General features: G+C 35.3%; 1 protein-coding gene across 1 annotated transcript in view; it reads left to right on the top strand.

The window, feature by feature from the left end:
* Positions 1 to 278: 278 nt before the first annotated feature.
* The window catches only part of cacna2d1a (calcium channel, voltage-dependent, alpha 2/delta subunit 1a), a 67,865-nt gene continuing 44,502 nt past the window's right edge, over positions 279 to 23,641 (top strand). Inside the window, 3 exon segments of the mRNA XM_081364019.1 lie at positions 279 to 668; positions 18,657 to 18,738; positions 19,954 to 20,070. Of these exon segments, the coding sequence (XP_081220145.1) occupies positions 562 to 668; positions 18,657 to 18,738; positions 19,954 to 20,070 (306 nt within the window). The 5' untranslated portion in view covers positions 279 to 561.

Genomic DNA, 23,641 nt, shown 5'->3' with positions numbered 1-23,641 from the left:
CTATCTATCTATCTATCTATCTATCTATCTATCTATCTATCTATCTATCTATCTATCTATCTATCTATCTATCTATCTATCTATCTATCTATCTATCTATCTATCTATCTATCTATCTATCTATCTATCTATCTATCTATCTATCTATCTATCTATCTGATGAAACTGTAACTTTTTTGTCATTCAAAGATGTGAGCTCATTGATGCCTCTCAGCTCGTATCAACTGTGCGGCTCGGGCTCCTTGTATGGAGCGACACGAGTGATGATGATCGCGCGCAGATGGGTGGGGGGCGTGTGGAAACTGATCCTCCACGGCGCGCACAGTCTAAAACAGACTCTTTAACCTACTGGCAAACCGGAGAGACACTGAAACGCCCCGCACCTGACTCCCCCTGACAGTCACCACACCTCTGGAGAAACATCTTAACTAATTCAACAGGGAAAAGGCAGAAGTAGCTGGAGGGACCAAAAGCATCTGTCATTTGTTTGTGGAAGTATAGCGCGCGTTCATGGCGGCAGCTCGGCTGCTTTAGGAGGGTTACTTCAGTGGGAGAAACTAAATGATGTCAGACAGAATAATGGATACACTCAGATTGTCCGCTGCTCTTCTTCTACTTCTGTCTTTATTCAGCTGTGGAAGCGCTATACAGTTTCCCGACTCCCAACTGTAAGTACCGTTACACAGCACAAAACTTGCTACACTGAGTCTCTGCAGTTGTTGATATCAACAATTATTGTTGGGTCTGAAAGCAAAAGACTTTTAAGTTTTTGTATTTAAGAGAGGTAGAGAGACTACTCTTCCAACCACAAGTTGCATTTAAAACAGTTAAAATGCGTTCACATGGGACGCGTTCCGTCTGCGCTATTTTTATTACAGGAGTATTTTGTCTATGTAAGTATGCGTGAGACTGACGTCTTTGCTCGATGCGTCGCGTTTTTACGGTGGTGTGTGAAGTTAAAGGGATAGTTCATCAAAAATAAATAAAACAATCCGTAAGTTTTATTTATTTAGGCTACTCACACGAATGTCGTTCGGTATTTTATTTCTTTTGAAAAAGAGACATTTTGGAAAATGTCTTTACTATGCAATGACATTGAATGGTAACAAGATGTCAAGCCTCAAAATATAACACAAAATTACCATAGAAGTAGCCTATCATAAAAGTGGTTGACACGACTCTACCACTAACATTACATTTCAAGTCGAATGACAGCATGACAGCAATGCTTGTGTTCGTGAATGAATGATTCATTTGAGTCGGATCTTTTCAATGAATCACGTTGATTCAATACGCGAAAGTGTATTTCTGACCAAATCGGTTCTCAAGTTTAACTCACTGACTAATTGTAGCTTATAGACCGTATGTAGCCACGCCCCTTTTCAGCGCTGCACTTGTTGTGTTCTGTCTTCCGGTTTGTATTTCCACAGCATGAAGGTAAGATCTTACAGTTTTATGAATGAACCGTTTTAAAATATTCCCGTCTACTGACATTTTATGACATCCACTTTAAACATTACAATGCCCATAACAACTTTCGTTAACTCTACAATAAGTAAATCCACTTCAATTGCAAAATACTCTTTGACAGCGATACAATAGAAATATACAGGGCTTCCACAAAAACGGAAGTTCAAAGACAAAATTCTAAAGATGGCTGTGTGCTTGTTTCTCTATCCTAGTGCATAAGGCCTACTATTTTTAAAAAGCTCAACTAAATCCCTTAAAGGGATAGTGCACCCAAAAATGTAAATTCTGTCCATTTCGTTCCAAAACTGTATGACTTTATTTCTGATGTGGAACATTAAATAAGGTATAGGCCTATTTTGAGAAAATGTCCCAGTCCATAGAATGGAAGTCAGTGGTAAGTAACCTTCAAAATATCTTCTTTAAAGTTCTGCAGAAGTCATGTTTGGACAGACAGGGTTATTTTTCAGCGAACTGTCTCTTTATGTTTAATTTTAAATCATAAATGATAAAATTTAAGTGTAATTCTTTAACAAATCAAGTTACTGCTTTTTTTTTTTTCTGTGTGGTTTTAAAGCAAGAAGGCTGCTGTGCTATCAAAACTTGATGCGCCACCTGTGTCCTGTGAGTTATTTTTAGTTGACCAGAGCCTGTCACCTGTCCATATAGCCTAATTTAAAACTCAAATATGTGAAACCTAGCCTTTTTATCGTAAGATTATGTAATGAAACTTACCTCAGATGCTGACAGCAGCAACCTTCTATCCGCTCTCCTGCAAGTGTATGAATGCTGCTCAAAGATCATGTTCTCCATAGAGTAAATATAGTCTCATTTGCTGGCCTTAAACTACAGTTGTCAGGTGTGGTGTTTCACAACATCTTCAAACTGATATATATCCCTCTCTATGACAGATTGGACACAAGAACAGCTCAAGGCATAGAAGCAATCATCTGTCAAATGCAACCAATCTGATTCCACTCGTTGCTTGAGAATGTTTCGGGTTTAGACAGAATTTGGTAATATGTAAATCACAGTCTGATGTCCTCAAGCCTGTGTCTGATCTGTGATGTGAGCTTGTACCTGATCTAACAAGTTAAAGTTTACATGAGATTCAAAAATTTGTCAATTTAAGTTCTTTATGCATGTTCTAGTCTTATTAGGAATGATTTGTTGGTTTATTCTAAATAGAAAAAAAAATCTAAATCAAATAACTTGTTTTGCTTGTAAAATCAATTTTCTTTTCAGCTGACATCATGAATTATGGTCCATTCTTATATTGAACATCCATTTTCCCATCAACAAATCTAGACCCTTACATATACTAGGGATGCACCGATATGAAAAATTTGACCGATAACCGATAATTCTTTATATTTGATAGCTGATTACCGATAAATTGGCCAATAATCTAAATCCAAATTTTTATATAATTTTTGGGAGCCTGATTACAAAAACAAAAGTCTCATTATTAAATCCATTTCCCAAACACACAATTAAAATTATGTTCTCATTATAATTTTATATGACAGACTTGCGCCGCACATGTTGCACTTAACTGTATTTCCCTTTTTGAAGTGATTCCAATCATATTTCAAGCAATTCAAAACCATCATGGAGAACAGTGCGCATCTGAAGTGTCTCAGCTGAAGGAAATAATCTATTATTTATCGGATTTAATATATCGGCCAAATTTTCTTATTGGGCCGATAATGATGACATTAAAAATGAACATATTTCGTCCGTTACCGATATATCGTGCATCTCTAATTCCTAATTATGTCATGATAAATATTTCACTTTGCGAAGTAAATGGCTTTAGAACAAGAAAAAAAAAATTCTGACAGGAAGTTTTTTCTTTACTGCGGTTTACTGTCGTTCTGAGCCCCTCTTCCTCCTGATCTGCGTGACTGCATCTTTGTGCCCAAACCCTAACCTCCTAATGCCAGAACCTGTCTGCTTCAGATGCTCTATGACTGCGCTCTCCTCCCCAATCTCCCCCATCCCTTCTTAGTGTCTTGTGGCTTTTGCTGTGCTGTGAGGCAAATGATTAATGTCCTCAGATCTGAGTCTGATGTCACCCGTTCCGCCCATGACCGCTTCTTGAGAGAAGCACAAAGCAGTTAGCGCACCTGTGCACTTTTACCATTATTTATGAAATGTTATCTTATGAAATGTCATCTTCACTTCAGTGAAGGTTTGGGACTTGTCCTCCTCTTTTTATTTCAACTTTGTTCCTTTTATGTTAATAAACAGACTTTTAGCTGTGAAAATTTAGCGTTCATAGAACTTAAGTAAACATGATTGCATGGTTTATTTTGATTTTAATTCATCTCCTTCATATTTTCATGCATCCACATCATACAGTTAAACACACACTACTGTTAAAAAGTTTGGTGTCGGTAATGCTTTTGAAAGAAGTATTTTCTGCTCACCAAGGCTGCATTTATTTGATTAAAAAACAGTAAAAAGCAGCATTGTGAAATATTGATACAGTATTATTACAATTTAAAATAATAGTTTTTTATTTGAATATATTTTAAACTGTAATTTATTCCTGTGACGGCAAAGACAATTTTTTTGCATCATTACTCATCAGTGCATATCATCATTATTAGTTTTCAGTGGCAGATGATCCTGTGGAAATCATTCTAAAATGCAGATTTTATCAAATCATTTCTTATTATTATCAATGTTGAAAACAGTGGAAACCGTGATGATTTCCCCCCAGATTCTTTTCTGAAAAAATCAACAATAACTGTCCAATTTAAACTGGCAAATGTTCAAAGAATGCAACCTTATTCATGCCCCAGTGTATGCTGGGAAGAGGGCGATTGGGACTGTGCAAAAGCATCATGCTATATTTGTTCGACTTAGAAACTGGAGCATATCATCATTGAAAAATTTCAGTTCCTTTGGTTATCTTTTTCAGCAATACATATTAGATCTAATAATAGTGGGTCTCATTCACTAACAACTGCGTGGATTATTTCGTATTTGTACGCACAGATTTTTTCATGTTGCGATAATTGCTGAAGCTTTTATCACGGTAAACCGTATTATCACAGTATTGAAATAAGTTGCTTTTTTGTCATACTATAACAGGTTTAATAACTTTTTAAAGGTTTAATAATCTGATTTTTAATAACGTTTCAAACAGATTAAAGTGCAAAAGAATAATAAAGAAAAATAGGTAACACTTTACAATAAGGTCTCATCATTATGAGCAATTATTCTTTGATAATGTTAGTAAAAAAATATTGATTTGATTTGAAATGATTTGAATAATAATTCATAATAAATAATTATTCACGGTATTTTAAAGTGCCCACTGTATAACAGTACTGTGCTTGTTCATTATGGTGATATATCATATTACCGGATATCGTCACATGTCTCACATTTCTGGGCCTCTGGGATGATACCAATCGATCAAGTTAGCCTCTCCTCAGTTTTGAATCGCACATCTACAACATTTGCGTCAGTGTCCTCGCCATGTTGCACTTTGACTTCAAGCATAATCGAATTTCATGCTTAATCAGTTCGATACATGGGACCTTTCCTATTACTAGCCTTATTCCTCCAGCCACAGAGTGCAGAATGAGCATTATTTGCCCTTTGGAAATCAGCCAGCTCATAGTCTTTATGGTGTGGGTTTAACTTTGAACTATGGCTCCAGAGATCTTCCCAGAAAGAAAGGTTTTGCTAGTATATTATGTTCTTGTGCTGTGCTTATGTGTTTGGGGGCAGTTTTTTTAACATCTTAGTTCAGCAGGGTGCCTTTTTGTAGGTATTTGCTGAGCCCTTTGAAAACAGCTGGGAGCTATTTTTGTCACTCAAATACTCAGGCAAAGTTAAAGCTCAGTCAGAATTAGGCTGAATGGTAGTGGACCAAAATCTCTCCCTGTGTCTCTCCCCGTGTCCAATTGAGATACATGATATGCTATGCTAAGAATATTTTTTATAATTGATGATGTCCCCGGATGTGTCCAAATGCAGTTTTGACAGAATTAGACTGATAAATTTGTCCCCTGAGTACAGCTAAAGTAAACCCACACAGGGACAGTCTTCCCATTCCCATGCCCACATACGACTATTAGTCTAATTTTGTTTTCTTGGTCATTTGACTCTCATAATTGTAGGGTTTTAGAAGATTTTATTTGTACCACAAAATGCAGAATCTATTAAATAATGTTTGATGTTTTAAAAAAGTTGCAAATGTAAAACTTGAAGTTGTTTGTTCAACCCTGAGACATTAGACCACGTGGAACACTTTTCTTTTTTTTTCGTCCCAAACTTCTCTGATTTCCCCAATGAACTAACTGGAAACTGGATTGCTTACAGCTGGTTGAATGCTCACCCTCTTCTGTAGAGGAAGCACATCTGCTTTCCACTCTTAATATTATTATAAATGTACAGCGCTGAACGCCACAGGTGGAGAATGCCGACATATGCATTTACAGTTAGTGTGCTGTTTCTAAGAGTGTTAATGGAAACTTGTCTGTGGGCTCATATCCCAGAATCCTTCCTCCCGTGTGCTGGTGAGTGAATCCATTATAGCTACTCTAAATAGCCGATCAGTGGTTTCTGCAGGCTTTTTGTGAGAGCTTGTGGCTTTAAAAACAGGCAGTTGGATTATGTTTTGATGTCCTGCAGCTAGTTAGTAGGCCTATTGCATCAGAAATTATGTTTATTCTATCAATCTATTCCTTTTTTTAAAGAAATAAATAGTTTTATTTAGCAAGGATGCATTAAATTGGTAAAAAGTGAAAGTAAAGGATTGATTTTTTGTGTGTGTGTTTATGCAAGCATTTATTTCGAACAAATGTTCTTTTTAATCAAAGAATCCTAAAAAAAAGTATAAATGTTTCACAAAATATTAAGAATTTCCTATAATAATAATAATAAGTAATGTTTATTAAGCCCTAAAATGTTTCTTCAGCATATAAGAATGATTTCTGAATGATCATGTTACACTGAAGACTGGTGTAATGATGCTGAAAATTCAGCTTTGCCGTCACAGGAATAAATTACATTTAAAAATAAATTATAATAGAAAAGCTGTGCAACATCCGTAATGAAGAGTGAAGGAAGGATCTCTTTCTCTCTCTCTCTCTCTGTGTGTGTTCCCCACAAAGATGGCAGTATTTGAAATCCTTGTCCTTGTGGGGCTATGGTCATAAGGAACTCCCAAAAGCATTTTCTAGCTGTCAGGTTGATAATAGTGTTTTACTGAATAAGGATTAAATGTACATGTCAGTGTGTGTTGCCATGGTTGAGGTAAAGTTCAGTTAAGGTTAAAATATAATACTGTATGTTAACTTGAGATTCTCTGGTCTCAACATACATGTGATGTCTGTTTCTTAAAAAATGTGCTAGTGAGACAGACAGATGTCCTGACCATGAGTGAAGGAAGGAGAACAAGAGGGACAGAAAGGAGAATAGATATATTTGTAGAGACAGCCATGGTTGCCAGAGGAGATTACAAATGTGTAAAGAAACCCTACACTCTCCTTGATGGACTCACTCACGCACATACACACTCCTGCGCCGTTCTCCCAGCATATTTGGATTTCAGACTCACATTTTGCAATTCATTCTGACATAAATCAGTTTTAATCAGAAATTTCAATATCAACACCTAAGGAAAGCTCAGTCCCGGGGGAGAAAGATGCAAATTTCACGAGCTCAACAAGACAGGCGTAGATAAATATTACATCCAAATAAGTATTAGAACATGTTTTTATTATTCATTCCTTCCCCTTTGCTTTGTTGGAAAATCCACATAGTCTGACTTTAAAGGGATAGTTCATCAAAAATAATAATAATAATAAAATTCTATCGATAATTACACACCCTAGGATGTGACCCATTTCAAACCTATAAGACTTTTGTCCATCTCTGATCCAACGCAACCAGAGAGATTTCTGCCCTTCCATTAAAAATCTATTTTATCAAAACTTTCATAAAAACATTGTAAAATGAATCCATATAAATTTAACTGTTTTATCCAAGTCTTCTAAAAAGACAATCATTTTAAACGATAAACAGATTTATTTTATTTTGAACTTTGAACATTTTGGTTGAAAAGTCTTTCTCAGGTCTCTCAGGTTTCAATATTTGTGTTTTAAAGATGATGAAAGAATTTTAATTTGGGGGTATCCCACTTTAAAGGGATAGTTTTGTCATCATGTAGCCTACACTTTAAAAAATTATATAATCAATAAGTTATGGCAACATATGTTTTTTTACATTGCTTTAACTCTGTATTTTTTTTTTTTTTACTTTTCTTTATAAGTTATACAAGATTCAACTCATTTAAGCCAATTTAATGTAACTTAAGTTGAAAAGACTTAGACTGAAATGCTGTTTTCCATGCAAATGATAGAGAAAGTTGAACTTCAGCAACTTAAATCTGTCTTTTCCTTACACAAATCTATTGGATGGCTTCAAAATACATGGAATATAGTGAATTGATCATATGGACCACTTTTTTATTATACTTTTAGGGTTCATTTTCTTCTTTTTGGAGCTTTGCAGTAAAATCACCATCCACTTTCTATAGAAAATTGACAAATTGAATAAGATTTTTTTCTTTTTTTTTCTTTGGTGAACTATTCCTTTAACTGCTCTTTAACTCTTAACAAACATATCTCTCTGTGTGCTTGAAATGAGTCCCTAAAGCCATGGCTATGCGGACTGGCTCCATTTCAATAGTTTCTAATAATACAACAATCTGTATTAGAAGAACATCCCTGGTCATTCACAATGTCACTGCGACTTTGTCTGGCTCTTGCCCCTCCCACCTTGGCACAGTGGGAACGCGAGCTGCGTAAGTCGTGCTGTCGGTACTGTGCTGAATATAGCGGGTGAACAGAATTTGGGTTGCAGGTGGGTCACAGCGCCCCTCTGAACATTCTCCAGTGTTCTCTTATCTTGGGTGTCATCGCTGGTTAACAGAGCATGCAAATACAACACATACTGAGTTACCTCAGCTCAGATTAATGTAAGTTCCAAATTTTTTTTTTGTTTTGCAAAGTCCAGAAATAGTCCTGCTCAGATCAGTTTCTGGTAATGAATGAGTTAATATGAAGTATTCATATGCAGTGTTAATTAAATTTTATAAAATTGTGAAAATACAAAATTATTCCCTTTTGTCATTGCAATTTTTCAGAGGGTTCACGTCTCTCCCTCTCCCTTTCCCGCTTTCACACATAGTATCTCACATAGACACCGAGAGAGAACATGATTTACAGCTCTTGTATCTTACTGAGTGTGATTGAATCAAACATCTTCTGTTTAAGAATCTCCGCCACTGACAGTTAGGCAGAAAAATGAAAAAATATTCAAAGAATGAACAGCAGCAGCTTATTATTATTATTATTATAAGATGTTAGCTTATTATAAAGTGTTTCATTAAATTCAGAAATCATAAGATTGATTAATTGACAGCAAATATTTGTCGATTGATAACAATACATACATAAATTAAATCGATAGCCTAAATAAAAATTAACCAAATTAGTTAAGATGTTTGTTATTACTATTTTATTAACTTCAGAAATCAATTAATCAGTTATTTTATATAAAATTTAGATAGATAGATGTCTCTTTATACATAATATATATACTCTGTGTGTGTGTGTGTGTATATATATATATATATATACTCTGTGTGTGTGTATATATATATATATATATCATTAATTTCAGATGGCACTTAGAGGATTTTGCATCTGAAGTCTTCATATATATATATATAATATATAATATAACTCAACTCGACAGTAAAGCTTACAGTGTCTTTTGAACATTGTCCTCAACATGATCTCACCAAATAGCAGTGTACTATGTAGTCATCCGCCTTGTTTTTTCTTATCCAAATTACAAATATCACCCTCAGAGAGAGCAAGATAGATACTGACAGACAGGAGGGTGAGAGTGGCAGAAATGGAGCTGAGAAAGCGTTAAACCGATGAAGTGAGAGAGAAACAGCAGAGGGAGGGGGCTTGTTTATTTCTGCTCTCTTGTGTCAGGTTTACTACTATTTGTCTCCTAGAAACATAATTAAACGCCACCCTATTGCTCTGTGCTGTACTTAAATACTGTCAGAATGTGTTAGAGGCCTGAATGACATCTGATTGAAGAGGTTTGACAGATAAGCAGAGATTGAAGGAGCAATTCATTTATAAATGTCAGTTATACGTACAGCCTGACTCCTTTTAAAAGCCTTTTCCCCCCTTTCAGTTGCAACCTATGCAGTGCATTTGTTGCCTGCTCCCTTTTTTGAGAGGTGGAACAGCTCACTTATACAGCTGAAACCCCGAAAGCTGTGCTGCGATTGTACAGTATGTCAGTAAAACTAAGCTCAATTCACACACAGTACACCTGTTGCTTGTTGTCAGCTGTGTTGATGGTGTTTTCACTATAGTATCCCAGGAGCATCTGTTTGTGGGTGTGAAGACTGTATAGAAATGTGTTTGTTTGGTCTGTTTTGACGCGTGTAGATCCCCATAGCAACACAGGCCCTGTTTCCATCTGGTATTAAGATACAATTTCGGTGATCTATGATACATTTAACATGCTTTCAAATGAGCCTCTTGTGACCACTTGTGTTCGGATTTCGTTGAGACCCTTCCCTCCAAGTTCACCGCACGAATACTATTGAATGAACGAATCAATGTGGATGGGAACTGCGCTTTCGAACATAATCTGCGAGGTTTTGAATACCTTGTTTTGGTGCGCTTTCTCACAGCATATAATCCTATAACAATCCCGTGTTGGGTCACTAGGTGGAGAGTGGTCTTTTGTCTCTGGTCGAATGCGTTTTTGACTACCTCTGGTAGTGGTAGAAAGTGGACAAGCTAAACTTTTTAGACCCCGTTTGCACCTGTATTTATCGTCATCCACTTGTGATCTGCATCTTATACAGGTGTAAACGGGACCACAGAGTCATTGTTTGCACTGTAGCAGAGGGGAATATTCACATATCTGAAAGTATACCCTACGTTATGGGGATACAATGTCCCCATGAGAAAAACAGCTTATAAATTAGACTAAGTGATGTTTTTTGCAAATGTAAAAATGTAGAATGTTTTCTGATTGGTAGGTTTAGGGTTATGGGATAGAATATACAGTTTGTACAAAACCATTAAAGTCCCCATAACATGGAAACCCAACATGTCTGTGTGTTTGTGTGTGTGTGTATGTGTTTGTCCATGTGTGTGTTTGTGTAGGGGGGAGGGGAACTGCAGCCAGAAGTCAAGATCCAGCCCTGTAAACCTGACTCATGTACTATTTTAGGGCTGGTTGATGTGTCACTCATTCTGACTGGATGGATACAGTATGTGTTGTGTGTTGAGCCTGACTATTGGTTGTTCATGTGTCTTATCTCATAGGATGTTTACTTTGCATATTTGTTCCCAATGTGCAATTCGCTGTGATTGCCTTTTGTCACTAAATGTATTTTTGTCCCACCTGATAATGTTTTACTCTGTGCTTTGATTTGAACCAACAGCACCTGTTGCTCTGACCCCTGATCTGTAGCCTTAAGTTGTGGACACATTTGATGCTTGAGGGATCCATCAAGAAGCCATTTGACTCAGATTTAAACAACCCACATGGTTCCAGACAGCTGGTCAAGCGATGACATTGTGACATAACATGGAATGATGTTCGGTCTTTCCTGACTTTGCTGTTAAACAAACAATTTTACTCTAAATTAGTTTATAGTTGCAGCGCTTTGTAAATACTATTTTTTACAGGGAGCAATTGTGTTGTAGCCATTTAGTGCTCTAAATGTTTATTTCAGTCATATAAAGTCATATATTTTTAAAATATTGGGGACATGTACGTCTAATGTGGCTCTGAACACAGAAACAGCCCTGACTTCCTCAGGGAGTATAGTTAAAATAGTGAAAGAGGGCAAGAGAAAGCTTCTGTTTTGTGTGCTACAGTCTAAGCTTACTTTCAGTTGACATCCAGTACTATATTAGCGGTTCAAGCCACTTTATTTTCCCTGTATGTCAATTATAAAAGAATTCTATGCACTGATTGCAAAGAAATTAATATATTTACATAAAAATATACTCTGGAATGTTTATTGAGCTCCAAATCAGCGTATTTGAATGATTTCTGAAGGATCATGTGACACTGAAGACTGGAGTAATGATGCTGACAATTCAGCTTTGCCATCTCAGGACTAAATTTCATTTTAAAATGAATTAAACCAGAAAACAGTTATTTTAACTTACTTTAAATGTAGTGTTTTCCCTACTAAAGTAAGTTCCCGCTGAGCAGAGATCACATGATTCGTAATGTAATTTATATATCGCTTGAGTACGCAATTTCACAAGGAAATGAAGTTTGATGAATCAAATCGTTTCCACAAACTATTTACAGTACGTAATGTTTTACAGCCTGCCGGGTCACCCCTGCCCCCTCCTTCCCTCTCCAGAGGACTTGGAGGGGGAGGGACCAAAGGAGATCTTATCTCAATTTTCCATTCACTGCTCCAAGTTTCCGTTCCTTTTTTTTTCACCACATCCATTTCCCCCCCAAGCATTAGCACTACTTAGCGTGTATGTGCTCTGTTTTTATGGCTACTGTGGTGGTTATGATCGTACTGCTGTTATAATTTCATAAGGAGAGTTTCAATTGAATTTCATCAGCTAAACTAAACGGGGCTGGCAGCCTTTTCCCATCTTCTTGCGCTGTTGAATGAGCCATATTCTGACACTCGTGATCCATAACAATGATTAGCTGCAATGATTCATCTCACCAGAAGGGATCAGAGACAGGAATTGATTTGGCATAAGGCTTGTTTGGGTTTGAGTTGGTTTTGTTTTTGTTTTGTTTTTAATTGTTCATGAGTATTTTAGTACAGTAGTACATACAATAGTAGGACAGTTCAGTACAGTACAGTAGATGTAAAATTTTATTGTATAAGTATTGCTTTGGACAATACATAGTCTGTTTTCCGATACCACATACGGTTAAGTACGGTACTTTATTTTGAGATTTTGAAACATATTATAGGTAATAATTTAGCTGCAAATTATTATATTTCTGTTGTTATTTATAATTTTTGAATTGATATAAATGTATAATTAATCATAATTTATAGATTTAATTTAATAATGAATATACAGTTTATAAAATACACTCTAAAAATGCTGGGTTGTTTCAACCCATGTGTTGGTCTAATATGGATAAATACAATTTCACATTTATCTACATTTGTTATTTACTTGGAGAAAATATAAAGCCTATTTCTTAATGTTTCTTTTCTGTCATTCAATCTGCGATCTTGTTTTGAAAGAAACCTTTCATGCTAAATAATTAGTAAAATTACTAGTTTAAAAAAAACACATTTATTCAACATTTTTATGCTGATCTTCTAGAATCTAGATACTCCATCACAATTGAAAGTATCAATACTTCATAATTGATCTGCATTTTATTTAAAAAAAAATAAAGTCATAACTATAAAAAACACAAATGGAGGAATGTGAATTATGTATTTCTTCTTGGGATGCTTTTAAACCGTATTGAAGTAGTTACATATTTATGTTTATATTTATGTACACGATTTTCTTAAGCACAAGCTAGTAATTTGTACGTTTTTTTAAGATCATAAGCAGCAGAGGTGGAAAGTAACGAATTACATTTACTCGCGTTACTGTAATTGAGTAGTTTTTTTGTGTATTTCTACTTTTTTAAGTAGTTTTTAAAATCTGTAATTTTACTTTTACTTAAGTATGTTTTGTTTAAAGTATTGTAATTCGCTACATTTTAAAACATATCCGTTACTGAGTAAAAAAAAAAAAAAAAAAAAAAAACATTAAAAAAAACGAACTAGCCTACTATGGGTAAAACAGCGCGCGCGCTCGTGCTCAGCATTGATTGATTGAAGGGCGGGAGAACAGACACGCAAAAACCACAAAAAATATGGAGACGGACAACACAGAGGCGAACCCCTGGTAAGTATGGGGATACTTTGGATAGCCTATAGAAAAACGAACGCGCTCGAGCATAGCCTATTCATTTTGCAAAAATTGTGGACGCAAATTGGCTGCAAAAGAAGGAAACACATAGAACGTGTTCGGGAACACCATCCCTCCGTGCAGATTAAGATATGTCCCGTTTATAATTTAAGGTCGAAGGATTTCTGTGACGCAGAGGGAATCCCGGAGTTTCATTATCATGAAAATGGAATTTAGCCTACAGTAACGCAGACGTCACGTAAAACACATGAAAGTAAAGATGTACAATAAATTAAATTGCGACATGGTCTGTAGTCTATATATTAAAGCACAAGAGACTGCTATATAAATGTATAATCTGCGTGTCTGTGTGAATCAGTGCGAATGAGACGAGCCGTTTCGTCTACTACATACTTAAGTACGCGACGTGCTAAGTGTTTTCAGCATCTCACAAACAATATGAGAACATGAAAACATGAACATCTCCAGAGCTGCTCTGAGAGAATGACCTTTGAGAAAAACCTTGTCAAATAGCCTACACTCTGAAACAGGACTTCATTACAACCCATCAAAATAAAAGTTTGGTTTAACTACGAAGAAATGATGACATAGCCTAACTGTTGTGGGCCTACAATAGAATGTACTTCTCATAATAATATTAACAACAACAATAATAATACAGATTATTTAAACATTATTTAATGATTTTTGTCCATGGTTTAATTGAGTAAATCTGTTTTGCAGCACTTTGCCAAAAAATAAAAGGATAAAAAAAAGTGTTAAACTTTTATTTGATTACCACCGTTTTGGATAATATATTCGTTTTAAATCATAAAAACAAAAAGGATTTTTCTGAATTAAAAACATTTCATAGAAGTCTATTGTTCTTGAAAATTTTAATAAATTATTAATGATAAAAAATAAGTTGTTAAATGAGTAGTTAAAATGAAAAGGAAAATTACCCCATGATTTATCAGCCCTGAAACCATCCTAGGTGTAGGCTATATAACTTTCTTCTTTGTTCTTTCAGACGAATACAATCAGAGTTATATTAATAAACACTCTGATTATTCTGAGCTTTATAATGGCAGTGGATTGCAACCATCAGTTTAAAGCTCAAAAAAGTACGCCATACGCAGTCTACTTACACCTTTAACGCAACTTATGCAACTCATGATGACGTCAGAAGTAGTGTAGTGCGTCCTGGCGTAACGTACAGTAAATATCAGCAGTATGTCGCATTACTCGCATAAGTTGCGCTTTAGATTTAAGTCGAATACATATGTCCGTTTTGCCGGAAGCTAGTTATTTTACTTCATAAAGATTTAAATATGAATATCTTTCTTACACAAACTCAACGTTTTGTTTCAGAAGGCCTTTATTAATCCCCTGTTGCCGTGTGGAGCACTTTTATGATGGATGGATGGATGCACTTTTATGATGGATGGATGCACTTTTACGAGCTTCAAACTGATGGTTGCAATCCACAGCCATTATCAAGCTAGGAAGCGTCAGGGTGTTTATTAATATCAGAGGCTTCCTTCACCTCTGTACAGATAAAACATTATCAAAATGATTCCAGTTCGCATGGATACGCGGAAGCGACAAATTTTTGTTTTGTATTATGCAGGCCAGACAAGTAATTTGGTGAGGTCAATTTGTAAAGAAAGACTACTCGCATGCACACATTCAAATGCACATACATTAAACACGTAATACGCATGTGCACGCCGCCAGCATTTTCACAGATTCACGTTTTTGAAGTTTACACAGAGATGATAGTGTTTTTCAAAAAATTTTAAAGCTTGCACCTTGTAACCTATTTCAAGGTTTATATTCTCGAGCTCCAAACACTGTTGTCGTGCAAATGAACGGCCAGAACACATTAAAGTTTTCTGTTTTCTGTTAAAGCGCTGTCGTGTTAGCGGCCCCTAAGTTAATAACTAATGTGCTTTTCGCAACGAATCAATCAATCAAAAATGAATGAATCAAAAACTAACTTTAGCTGGACAATAACTTTATTCTAGAGCGGCTGTAAAGCCAAAACACTCTCTGTTACTGTAATCTCCTATTATCTCTGTAAAGCTGCTTTGAAACAATCTATATTGTTAAAGCGCTGTATAAATGAAGGAGACTTGACTTAATATAATTCTGATTGTATTCGTCTGAAAGAAGAATGTCATATACATGGCTTGAGGGTGAGTAAATCATGGGCTGGTTTCATTCTAAAGTTAACTACTCCTTTAATCACATTCATAATCATTTATTGAAATTAGTTAATTAGACATGTTTTATTGAAATTTTAATAAACAAAACAAATGTTTCCAAAAATACTGTTTTCATTCCATTTACTGTAACTGTCATTTTAACTGTTGATAATAATAACCCTAATTTAATAATACAGTTTTTATATTTAATAATTGTTTAATACCATTATATTAGTCGGTTATCATACTGTGAAAATCTCATACCTTTAAAACCCTACTCGGGGGACTCCCCAACCCACCCCCGCTGTTAAAAAAGTAACTCAGTTACTTTTACTCTGAGTACATTTTAAATGAGCTACTTTTTACTTTTACTTGAGTAGATTTTTCGACCGGTACTTTTACTTGTACTTAAGTAAAAAAAAATTGTAGTAATAGTACTTTTACTTGAGTAGAATATTTTATTACTCTTTCCACCTCTGATAAGCAGCACAAATTCAGTAACATGTGACTGGTAGCCTAAATATGAACCCAATAGTGTATCAGCATGTAAGTGAGATATATCCAGGCAGGGCTATTCTTTGATATCTTCATATGGCATAAATATGCTCACACCAGTCTTGCCTGAAGCTGAGGCCTCTGGTGGTTGGCTCTCATGGCTAAATATACTGCTACTCCACATGTGGTTTCTCTTCTCAGATTACACAGTTTTTTTGGGGGCTTTTTTCCAATAAGAAAGTGTTCCCATTAGAACCAGCCAAACTCATCACCCTCCAGCAAGAGGGAATTTTCTGCAGCCCTTATTTTGTGTGTGTGGTGTTAATGCCGCGGGACATCTCGCATACTTTCAACTCTGCGCTCTGCTGTCGTAGCTGATGAGATTCAAAGTGGTGGTGACAAGATAAGAACCTTGATATGGATTCACTTACATGACGGCCATATCCCACCCTTCACACCTCGTTTTTATCTCCCTCTACTCCTACAGCACTTGTTCTGCTTTGTTTTAGAGGGCTCCAATATAGCTATAGTCCCCTTAGATGGAGGCTTCATGAAAGCTGTCTGCTCAACAGTTTTAGATCTACAGTATGTAGAGTATTTAAAACAGAAGGTGGCTGGTCAGCAGGGGGCTAATCTGAGACTGTAGGCGGGGTTAAACACGTATAATCATAATATGAAGCCCCCTTCATCTGTCTTTGTTAAAGGGGTCCTATTATGCTCATTTACAAGTTCACAATTATATTTGTGGGGTCTATACGTTTACATCATTTAATGGTATCAGGCCTCGCCCAACTTTTTATGCATATGCCTTGGGCGGGAATTATTTAGATGAGGGATATTGTGATGTGTACATCACCGGAAATTGACAAAAATACAACAATTGAGGCATATCAGGGAGTTCATTAGCAGTGCTTACTGATATAGAGAATAACTCCCTTTGGAGTGGACTTTGGACCTTTTTAATGCTCAAACAGCAAAACGCATTAAAGAAAATTGAAAATTTTTAAAAGTATATAATAGGACCCCTTTAATATCATAAGGAATTAAGAATGACAGACTTTATTGATTTTTGACTCACCATCATGATGTTCCAAACCCATATAATTTTCCATATAATTCATATAACCCATATAAAATCCTTCAGAACGGAACAAAAAAGCACCTTGATTAAAAGTACCATACATGCAGTTAATATGACTTGTGACTTTCGTTTTGGATGAGAAATAGAGGTAATGCTTTAAAAAAAAGTTCTCATTATTTAACATTAGTTAACTACTTTGACTAATAAATGCTGTAGAAATATTGTTCATTCTTAGTTCTTGTTAAGTATATTTTATCATTTACTAATACATTATTAAAATCAAAAGTTGTATTTGTTAACTTTAATTAATGCACTGTGAACTAACATGAATGACTTTAATTTGATTAACTAACATTTACAAAGATGAATAAATACTGTAATAAATGTTTGTTAATTGCTTGTTAGTTAATGTTTGTTAATACATTGACTAATGTAAACCAATGAGGTATTGTAAAGTGTTACTGAAATGGTCTGAAAGTTGTTACTCACTGAAAATAACCGTGCTTCACGATTGGTTATGAGACATAGGCCTAATGAGAACCAATGCTATTTTTATGTCATTTAGATCATAAGTTTGAATATGCGCAAGTGCAAATGAGATTTTAGAGGTACAGCGAAGAGCATGATTTTCAGTGAAATAACTATTTGAATTTCAAATTTAAATGTAATGTTCCACACAAATTTTCGAACGTGAGGTTAGAATATAGCACACAAGTTTCATGGAGGTAAAATCATTCATACATCACACATATTATATATATATATATATATATAATTATATGAAATCATACACTACTGGAACAACATCAGGGTAAGAAAATTTACAATTTCCATTTTTTTGTGTGAACTATTACTCTACAAATAAAAGTTTATCAGTTACATCCGGTTTTTCCTTGGTCCAGCTGAATGTCTCTGACCAGCTATTCTTAGTTTCTTGCTACACTTCACAATTCCATTTGTTAAATCTTTTAGGAACATCCGTGGTACTATGTTTACACCCACACAAACACACATATAAAGGGAAGAATTTATGACTAATCTCAACCAATTACCATTAAATCTGCATTAAATTGAAATTGAGACCATCTTCTCTTTCCTATTGTGATGCATATCTAAGAGAAAAGACTTGTCGAAATTTAAAAGAATGTAGGGCGGGACTTGATTTTGTCAATTGAGAATAAATTATTTATAATAAAAACTTTTTTTATTATATGTTGACAAGTTTCAGTGTGCTTTTCAATATCATCTCCATGAGTCATGTTGCAATGAAAAGGCAGGATGTACAATGATTATTTTCTCTCATTTTTGTGCTAAATTGATTTTTACTGTAAATACAACCAATAAACAAAAAGAACTGGGAAATGTGCTTAATCATCACAGATCATTGTTTAAAAACAACTAAATCTGAGTTCTTTGTGTTCGTAGGACCCGCAAATGGGCAGAACAGATGCAGGAGGAGCTTGTGCAGTTGATCGATGCTGAGAGCGGCATACAAAAGCTCAAAGAAGTAAGACCACACAACTGTCTTTCAGCACGCTAAACACGCACATACAGTACAGTACATATTTTTTATGCTGCCACAAAAACTTTCTGATTTTACACAGAGACACATTTGTGTTTGCCAGGTATAAAATCAAGAAGTTTTTGTGGCAGTATAGAAAATATACAGTATAAATGCATACTGATAGCTTCAACATAAACTTATACCATCAATTAACAACATCATTGCAGGTCCTGTCTTTAAAGGTTTATAAGTTTTCATTAATTAAAAATAAATTTCTCTTTGGAGAAAATGAATGGGACTGGTTATGAGCTGATGTCAGTGCTCAAATTCCAAGGGCAGTAGTTCTAAAGTTTTCTTTCTATGGGCAAAGAGAAGTCATTCAGGTTTAGAAGGACATGAAGGTGACTAAATGATTACCGAATTTTCATTTTGGCTGAACTTTCCATATACTGTACAGCTTCAAAAGGAGCAAAACATCAGCATCTCTGTGACCCAGTCTCATCAAAACATCTTACTGTTTGTCATTCTGAAAGCCTTTGTGTCCAAGGCCAGTGTGCAAAGAATATTTAATGTGTTCAGATAGGCTTACAATGGGAGAAAGCCAAAGAATTCCATCAACCCACAATGCACAATGCATGGATATATATATATATATCATTTTTGCAACAGTATTGATGGCAACAGTCAGATAAAAGACATGAACTGATAATTCTTATTTTGGCCCTGAAGTTAACATTAATATAACTTATTATATTTTTTTATTCATTTTATTTATTATTTAAATTCTAATAAACTATTCTTAACCCATCATAACCACTGACATTTTACAGGAGACCTTCTAACCTCTAAATTATTGCCTGTTTGGTTTAGCAGAATCTGAAACTATTCTGAAAATATTCCATAATTACATATAAACATATACATTCTTACTAGCTTTACACTTTTACATAGTTGTGTCTTGGTTTAATTGCAGTAGCTAGCAAAAAGGTTGAATATTAAATATGTTTTGTTTTATGCATTGATTATCTGTCACAGCCTTTTTTTTTATATTCGACTAATTAGATTTGCAGGTACATTTGTAATGAATGCTATGCTGTCTGTCAAGGCTATGACACCACAAGAGTTTTCTGCCTTTTCTTTCTCTCTGCTCATAAGTAATGGCATTTTTGGCAAATTTCAGCAAGTAAACCTGAAACCTTAAACCTCTCTCTTTCTCAGATTTTCAAGGATTTGCACAAACACTATACTGTGAAGCAAAACAACGCTCCACAGCTGGTGGCAAAAGCTGCGAGTGAAATCGACAAACTTCTTGCCAACCGCTCCAAAGCTCTAGAAGTAAGTATCGAGTATTATTACACGTTATCAACCTAATATTCAAAACGTGTATCACTTTTTAAGGCATTTTTGAGATGTTACCCAGGGTTTTTCCTGCCTGGGTCAAAAATGGTCTTCGGTGGTGGCGGACGAACACGTCCATCTGTGTTTTAAAAATCTGTGAATCATTTAAAAACCTGTAAATTTATCTAAAAAGTCACTGAGTGACTGATTTGAAAAGATAAAGTAATAAAATGAACAACCAAGTAACACATTACATAGAAAAGGTGGCAGGTCTATTATTTTGTATTTACTCTCCAAGACTTCAGGTATCAGGTAGTTTTGTTCCGTCCATTATTATGGTTATTATCACTGTCAATCAATCGATTCAATGGCGCATTTAAACATGGTTGTCAATTCAGAAACTTTGCAAGTTACCAGCATGAAAAATATATACAGAAAACGAGCAAAGATCACCATTATAAATACTGAAGCTGTCAAATTCAATTACACGAGTTCAACACGAGGTACACAAAGCTTCACTCTTGTAAAGGTACACAAAACTTCTGTTATAATCAATGAAGCTGTATGCGCTCTAATCTCTTATTGACATCGTGTTTATACTTTGGTTATGATGAAAGGATTAGCGAGCGCGCAGAACTAACTTAAACGCATCTGATTGCCCATTGCGTTCATGCGGTAAACAGATATGTCTGTGATTGTCTACACAGCTCAATGCAGCAAAAACACGTAAATAGAAACCTTTGATGCTCTTTGGCCGCCAAAATATTTTCAGTGCAGGAAAAACCCTGTTATACATTGCAACTGAATGTATATGTTTTATTTGATGCAACCATATTTAATCATGTGGATTTCCACCTGTTGAGGTGTATTCCAGGTGTCATACTTGATTAATGCTCTTGCTATTTCAGCAGTATATTTTCTTTATAAATTTTGTGAATGCGTAAAATACCCAGATGACCTACTAAATTTGCTGAAATGAACAGTATACAAACCAATCACTAGACAAAATTAAGGTATTATAATAATTTAATACATTTGTTTTCCTGTTGCTAGTAACAGTAGTAAACAGTAGAGTGTTGGCGCTTGCATCACCAAGGTCATGGGTTCGATTCCCAGGGAAAGCAAGAACTGATAAGAATGTAAATGTGTACCTTGAAATGCAATGTAAGTCGCTTTAGATAAAAGCGTCTGCCAAATGCGTAAATGTATATTTCTCCTTACACAGAACCTTTTTGGCATTAAGGGTTTTTATTATTAAGGGTATGAACTTTTTTTTTTTAAGAGTGTGTAGTATGTACTAAGCTAGTGTTCCAAACATAGCCATTGTTTTTTCTGATCAAAACCGATTATGTTTATCAGTGGTTGTATATCAGGCAAGGACACGTTTGTGTGCATTTTGTTTTGTAATTTCACCTGAACGAATAGAGAGTCTCCACAACGGATTGAAGCGCGCATCCGAGTGAAGACTGTGCGCGAGCCACAAGAGAACACAGTATCCGCGCCACTGAACGCAGCGGCAATGAGCACTTTGGTCACTTTATTTAAAAAACAACATTTCAGCGCTAGATCGCCTCTTATTTAACAAACAAACTAAATGAATGCTCTGCTAGTTAACTGGAGATGTTTTATTTATTTGTATTGGTATATTAGTGCCGCGAAATGAAGTGTAGTATGTACTAAGCTAGTGTTCCAAGCATAGCCATTGTTTTTTCTGCTCGGTCCAAAGTAAATTAGATCTGGCAGAAAGATCCAGCTTGGATCGATCTGCATTGATCTAGCTCTGATAAAACTGAGTCCAGAATGTTGGCAGGGCTGCTTCAAGCTGAAAGTTAATTAGTTTGTCGATACGCACTGTCCTTTTGATTTTCTTTCTTGTTAAACTGTACGCTGAATGCCCTGAAAACTGTGTTTTAAGAGCATTTTCCATTATTGTATGAATAGAAATCATTAGACATGATTATGCTGGCTCATTTTCCCAGACAGTGGAGAAATACCATATGTTGTGTGTGCTTGAGCAGGGTCAGTCAATGTTATAAATGTTTAATTCAAGACTGTGTCGAGGTGCTTTTATTGGTGAGCATTTAACACATCGCTGACAGCTCACCCTGATGACTAAATGAAAGTATTGACCTTTCACTCCCCCTCTCTCTTTCTCACTGGCCCATTCCTTTTTTCACCTGCTGGCTTTTTTCTGTCGCGCTTAATTGGTCTGAATTAAGAGCTCTTGTTTTAGTGGATACGAAAGCATAAGTGTGGGTCGCATGATGGAAATAACTGCTCTTAGGTCATTGGATCTGTAATAGCTGGTTGTGGTGCGAGGACACTTTGGCTGTTTGCTTCTCTGTTCATTTGTGTGTGTGTATTTTTGGCGGATTGTTTCTACCTCCAGTCACAATGCCCAGGCTGGACACTGTCCTCATGTCACCCCATTTAAAATAGTCTTTATTCAGTGTTCTCCCTCTGCCGTCCACCAGCACAAACACCAACGTGACCCATCTCTTGCCAGTTTTCCTGCTTTTCTCTCCTCAACTTTTATAGTCACATTCAGATGAAAAGATTTAGTTGAGTCAGAGTTGTGCTGTTTATTTATATCTGTATATGTATATGTATATGTTTTTTTTTTTTTTTCATCCTGCCTATAATTAAAAAAAGCACAAGTACATCTAGTTCGGCAACTCTAGTGAATCAAAAGCATTACATTTAATTAACTATTTTTTATTAATTACTTTATTTTTTTTTAAATTAAGCATTACAAAAGAACCAAAATATTACATTTAATTAATAATTTAAGCATTTAAGCACATCTGTTTTTCATAATTTTCTGTAGAGGATATTGATTTTATATTTTGTGCACTAACTTTTTCGTTTGTCCTTCCTTCCTTCCTTCCTTCCTTCCTTCCTTCCTTCCTTCCTTCCTTCCTTCCTTCCTTCCTTCCTTCCTTCCTTCCTTCCTTCCTTCCTTCCTTCCTTCCTTCCTTCCTTCCTTCCTTCCTTCCTTCCGTCCTTCCTTCCTTCCTTCCACACTACAAGGCTGCATTTATTTGATAAAACATACAGTAAAAAGGGTTTACTGTTTTAAATTATTTTAAACATTTTATTTTAAAAATGTATTCCTGTGACAGCTGATTTTTCAGCATCATTACTCCAGTTTTCAGTGTTACAATCATTCTAATTGTTGATTTGAAACATTTCTTGTATTATCAATGTTGAAAACAGTGCTTAATATGTTTGTGGAAACTGTACTTATATTTTCAGAATTCTTTGACAAGTAGACATTTTTTATATTTATTTTTTTATAAATTTAATTACTAAAAATAGCAATGCTCACTGAAGATAGCAATGTGCAGAAACGTTTGCTTGCTGGTGTCTATTTGGTGTCTATTTGTTTTTAACTCACATGCACTTTGCACTTTTTGCACAATGCGATTTATAAAATGCAAAAAATGTTTTTGTAGACTTTTCCAGTCTTGAGTGGATCAGTGTGTGGCTAGCCATCCTTTTTGTTCATTCTTCAATATACCATTGGCTCTACGCACCTGTAGTACAAGGATCTGCAGTACCAGGACTT

This window comes from Scardinius erythrophthalmus (genome assembly GCF_964197995.2).
Source record: "Scardinius erythrophthalmus genome assembly, chromosome: 4".
In the NCBI taxonomy this organism is placed as follows: Eukaryota; Metazoa; Chordata; class Actinopteri; order Cypriniformes; family Leuciscidae; genus Scardinius; species Scardinius erythrophthalmus.
This window is presented reverse-complemented; position numbering and strand designations above follow the sequence as displayed.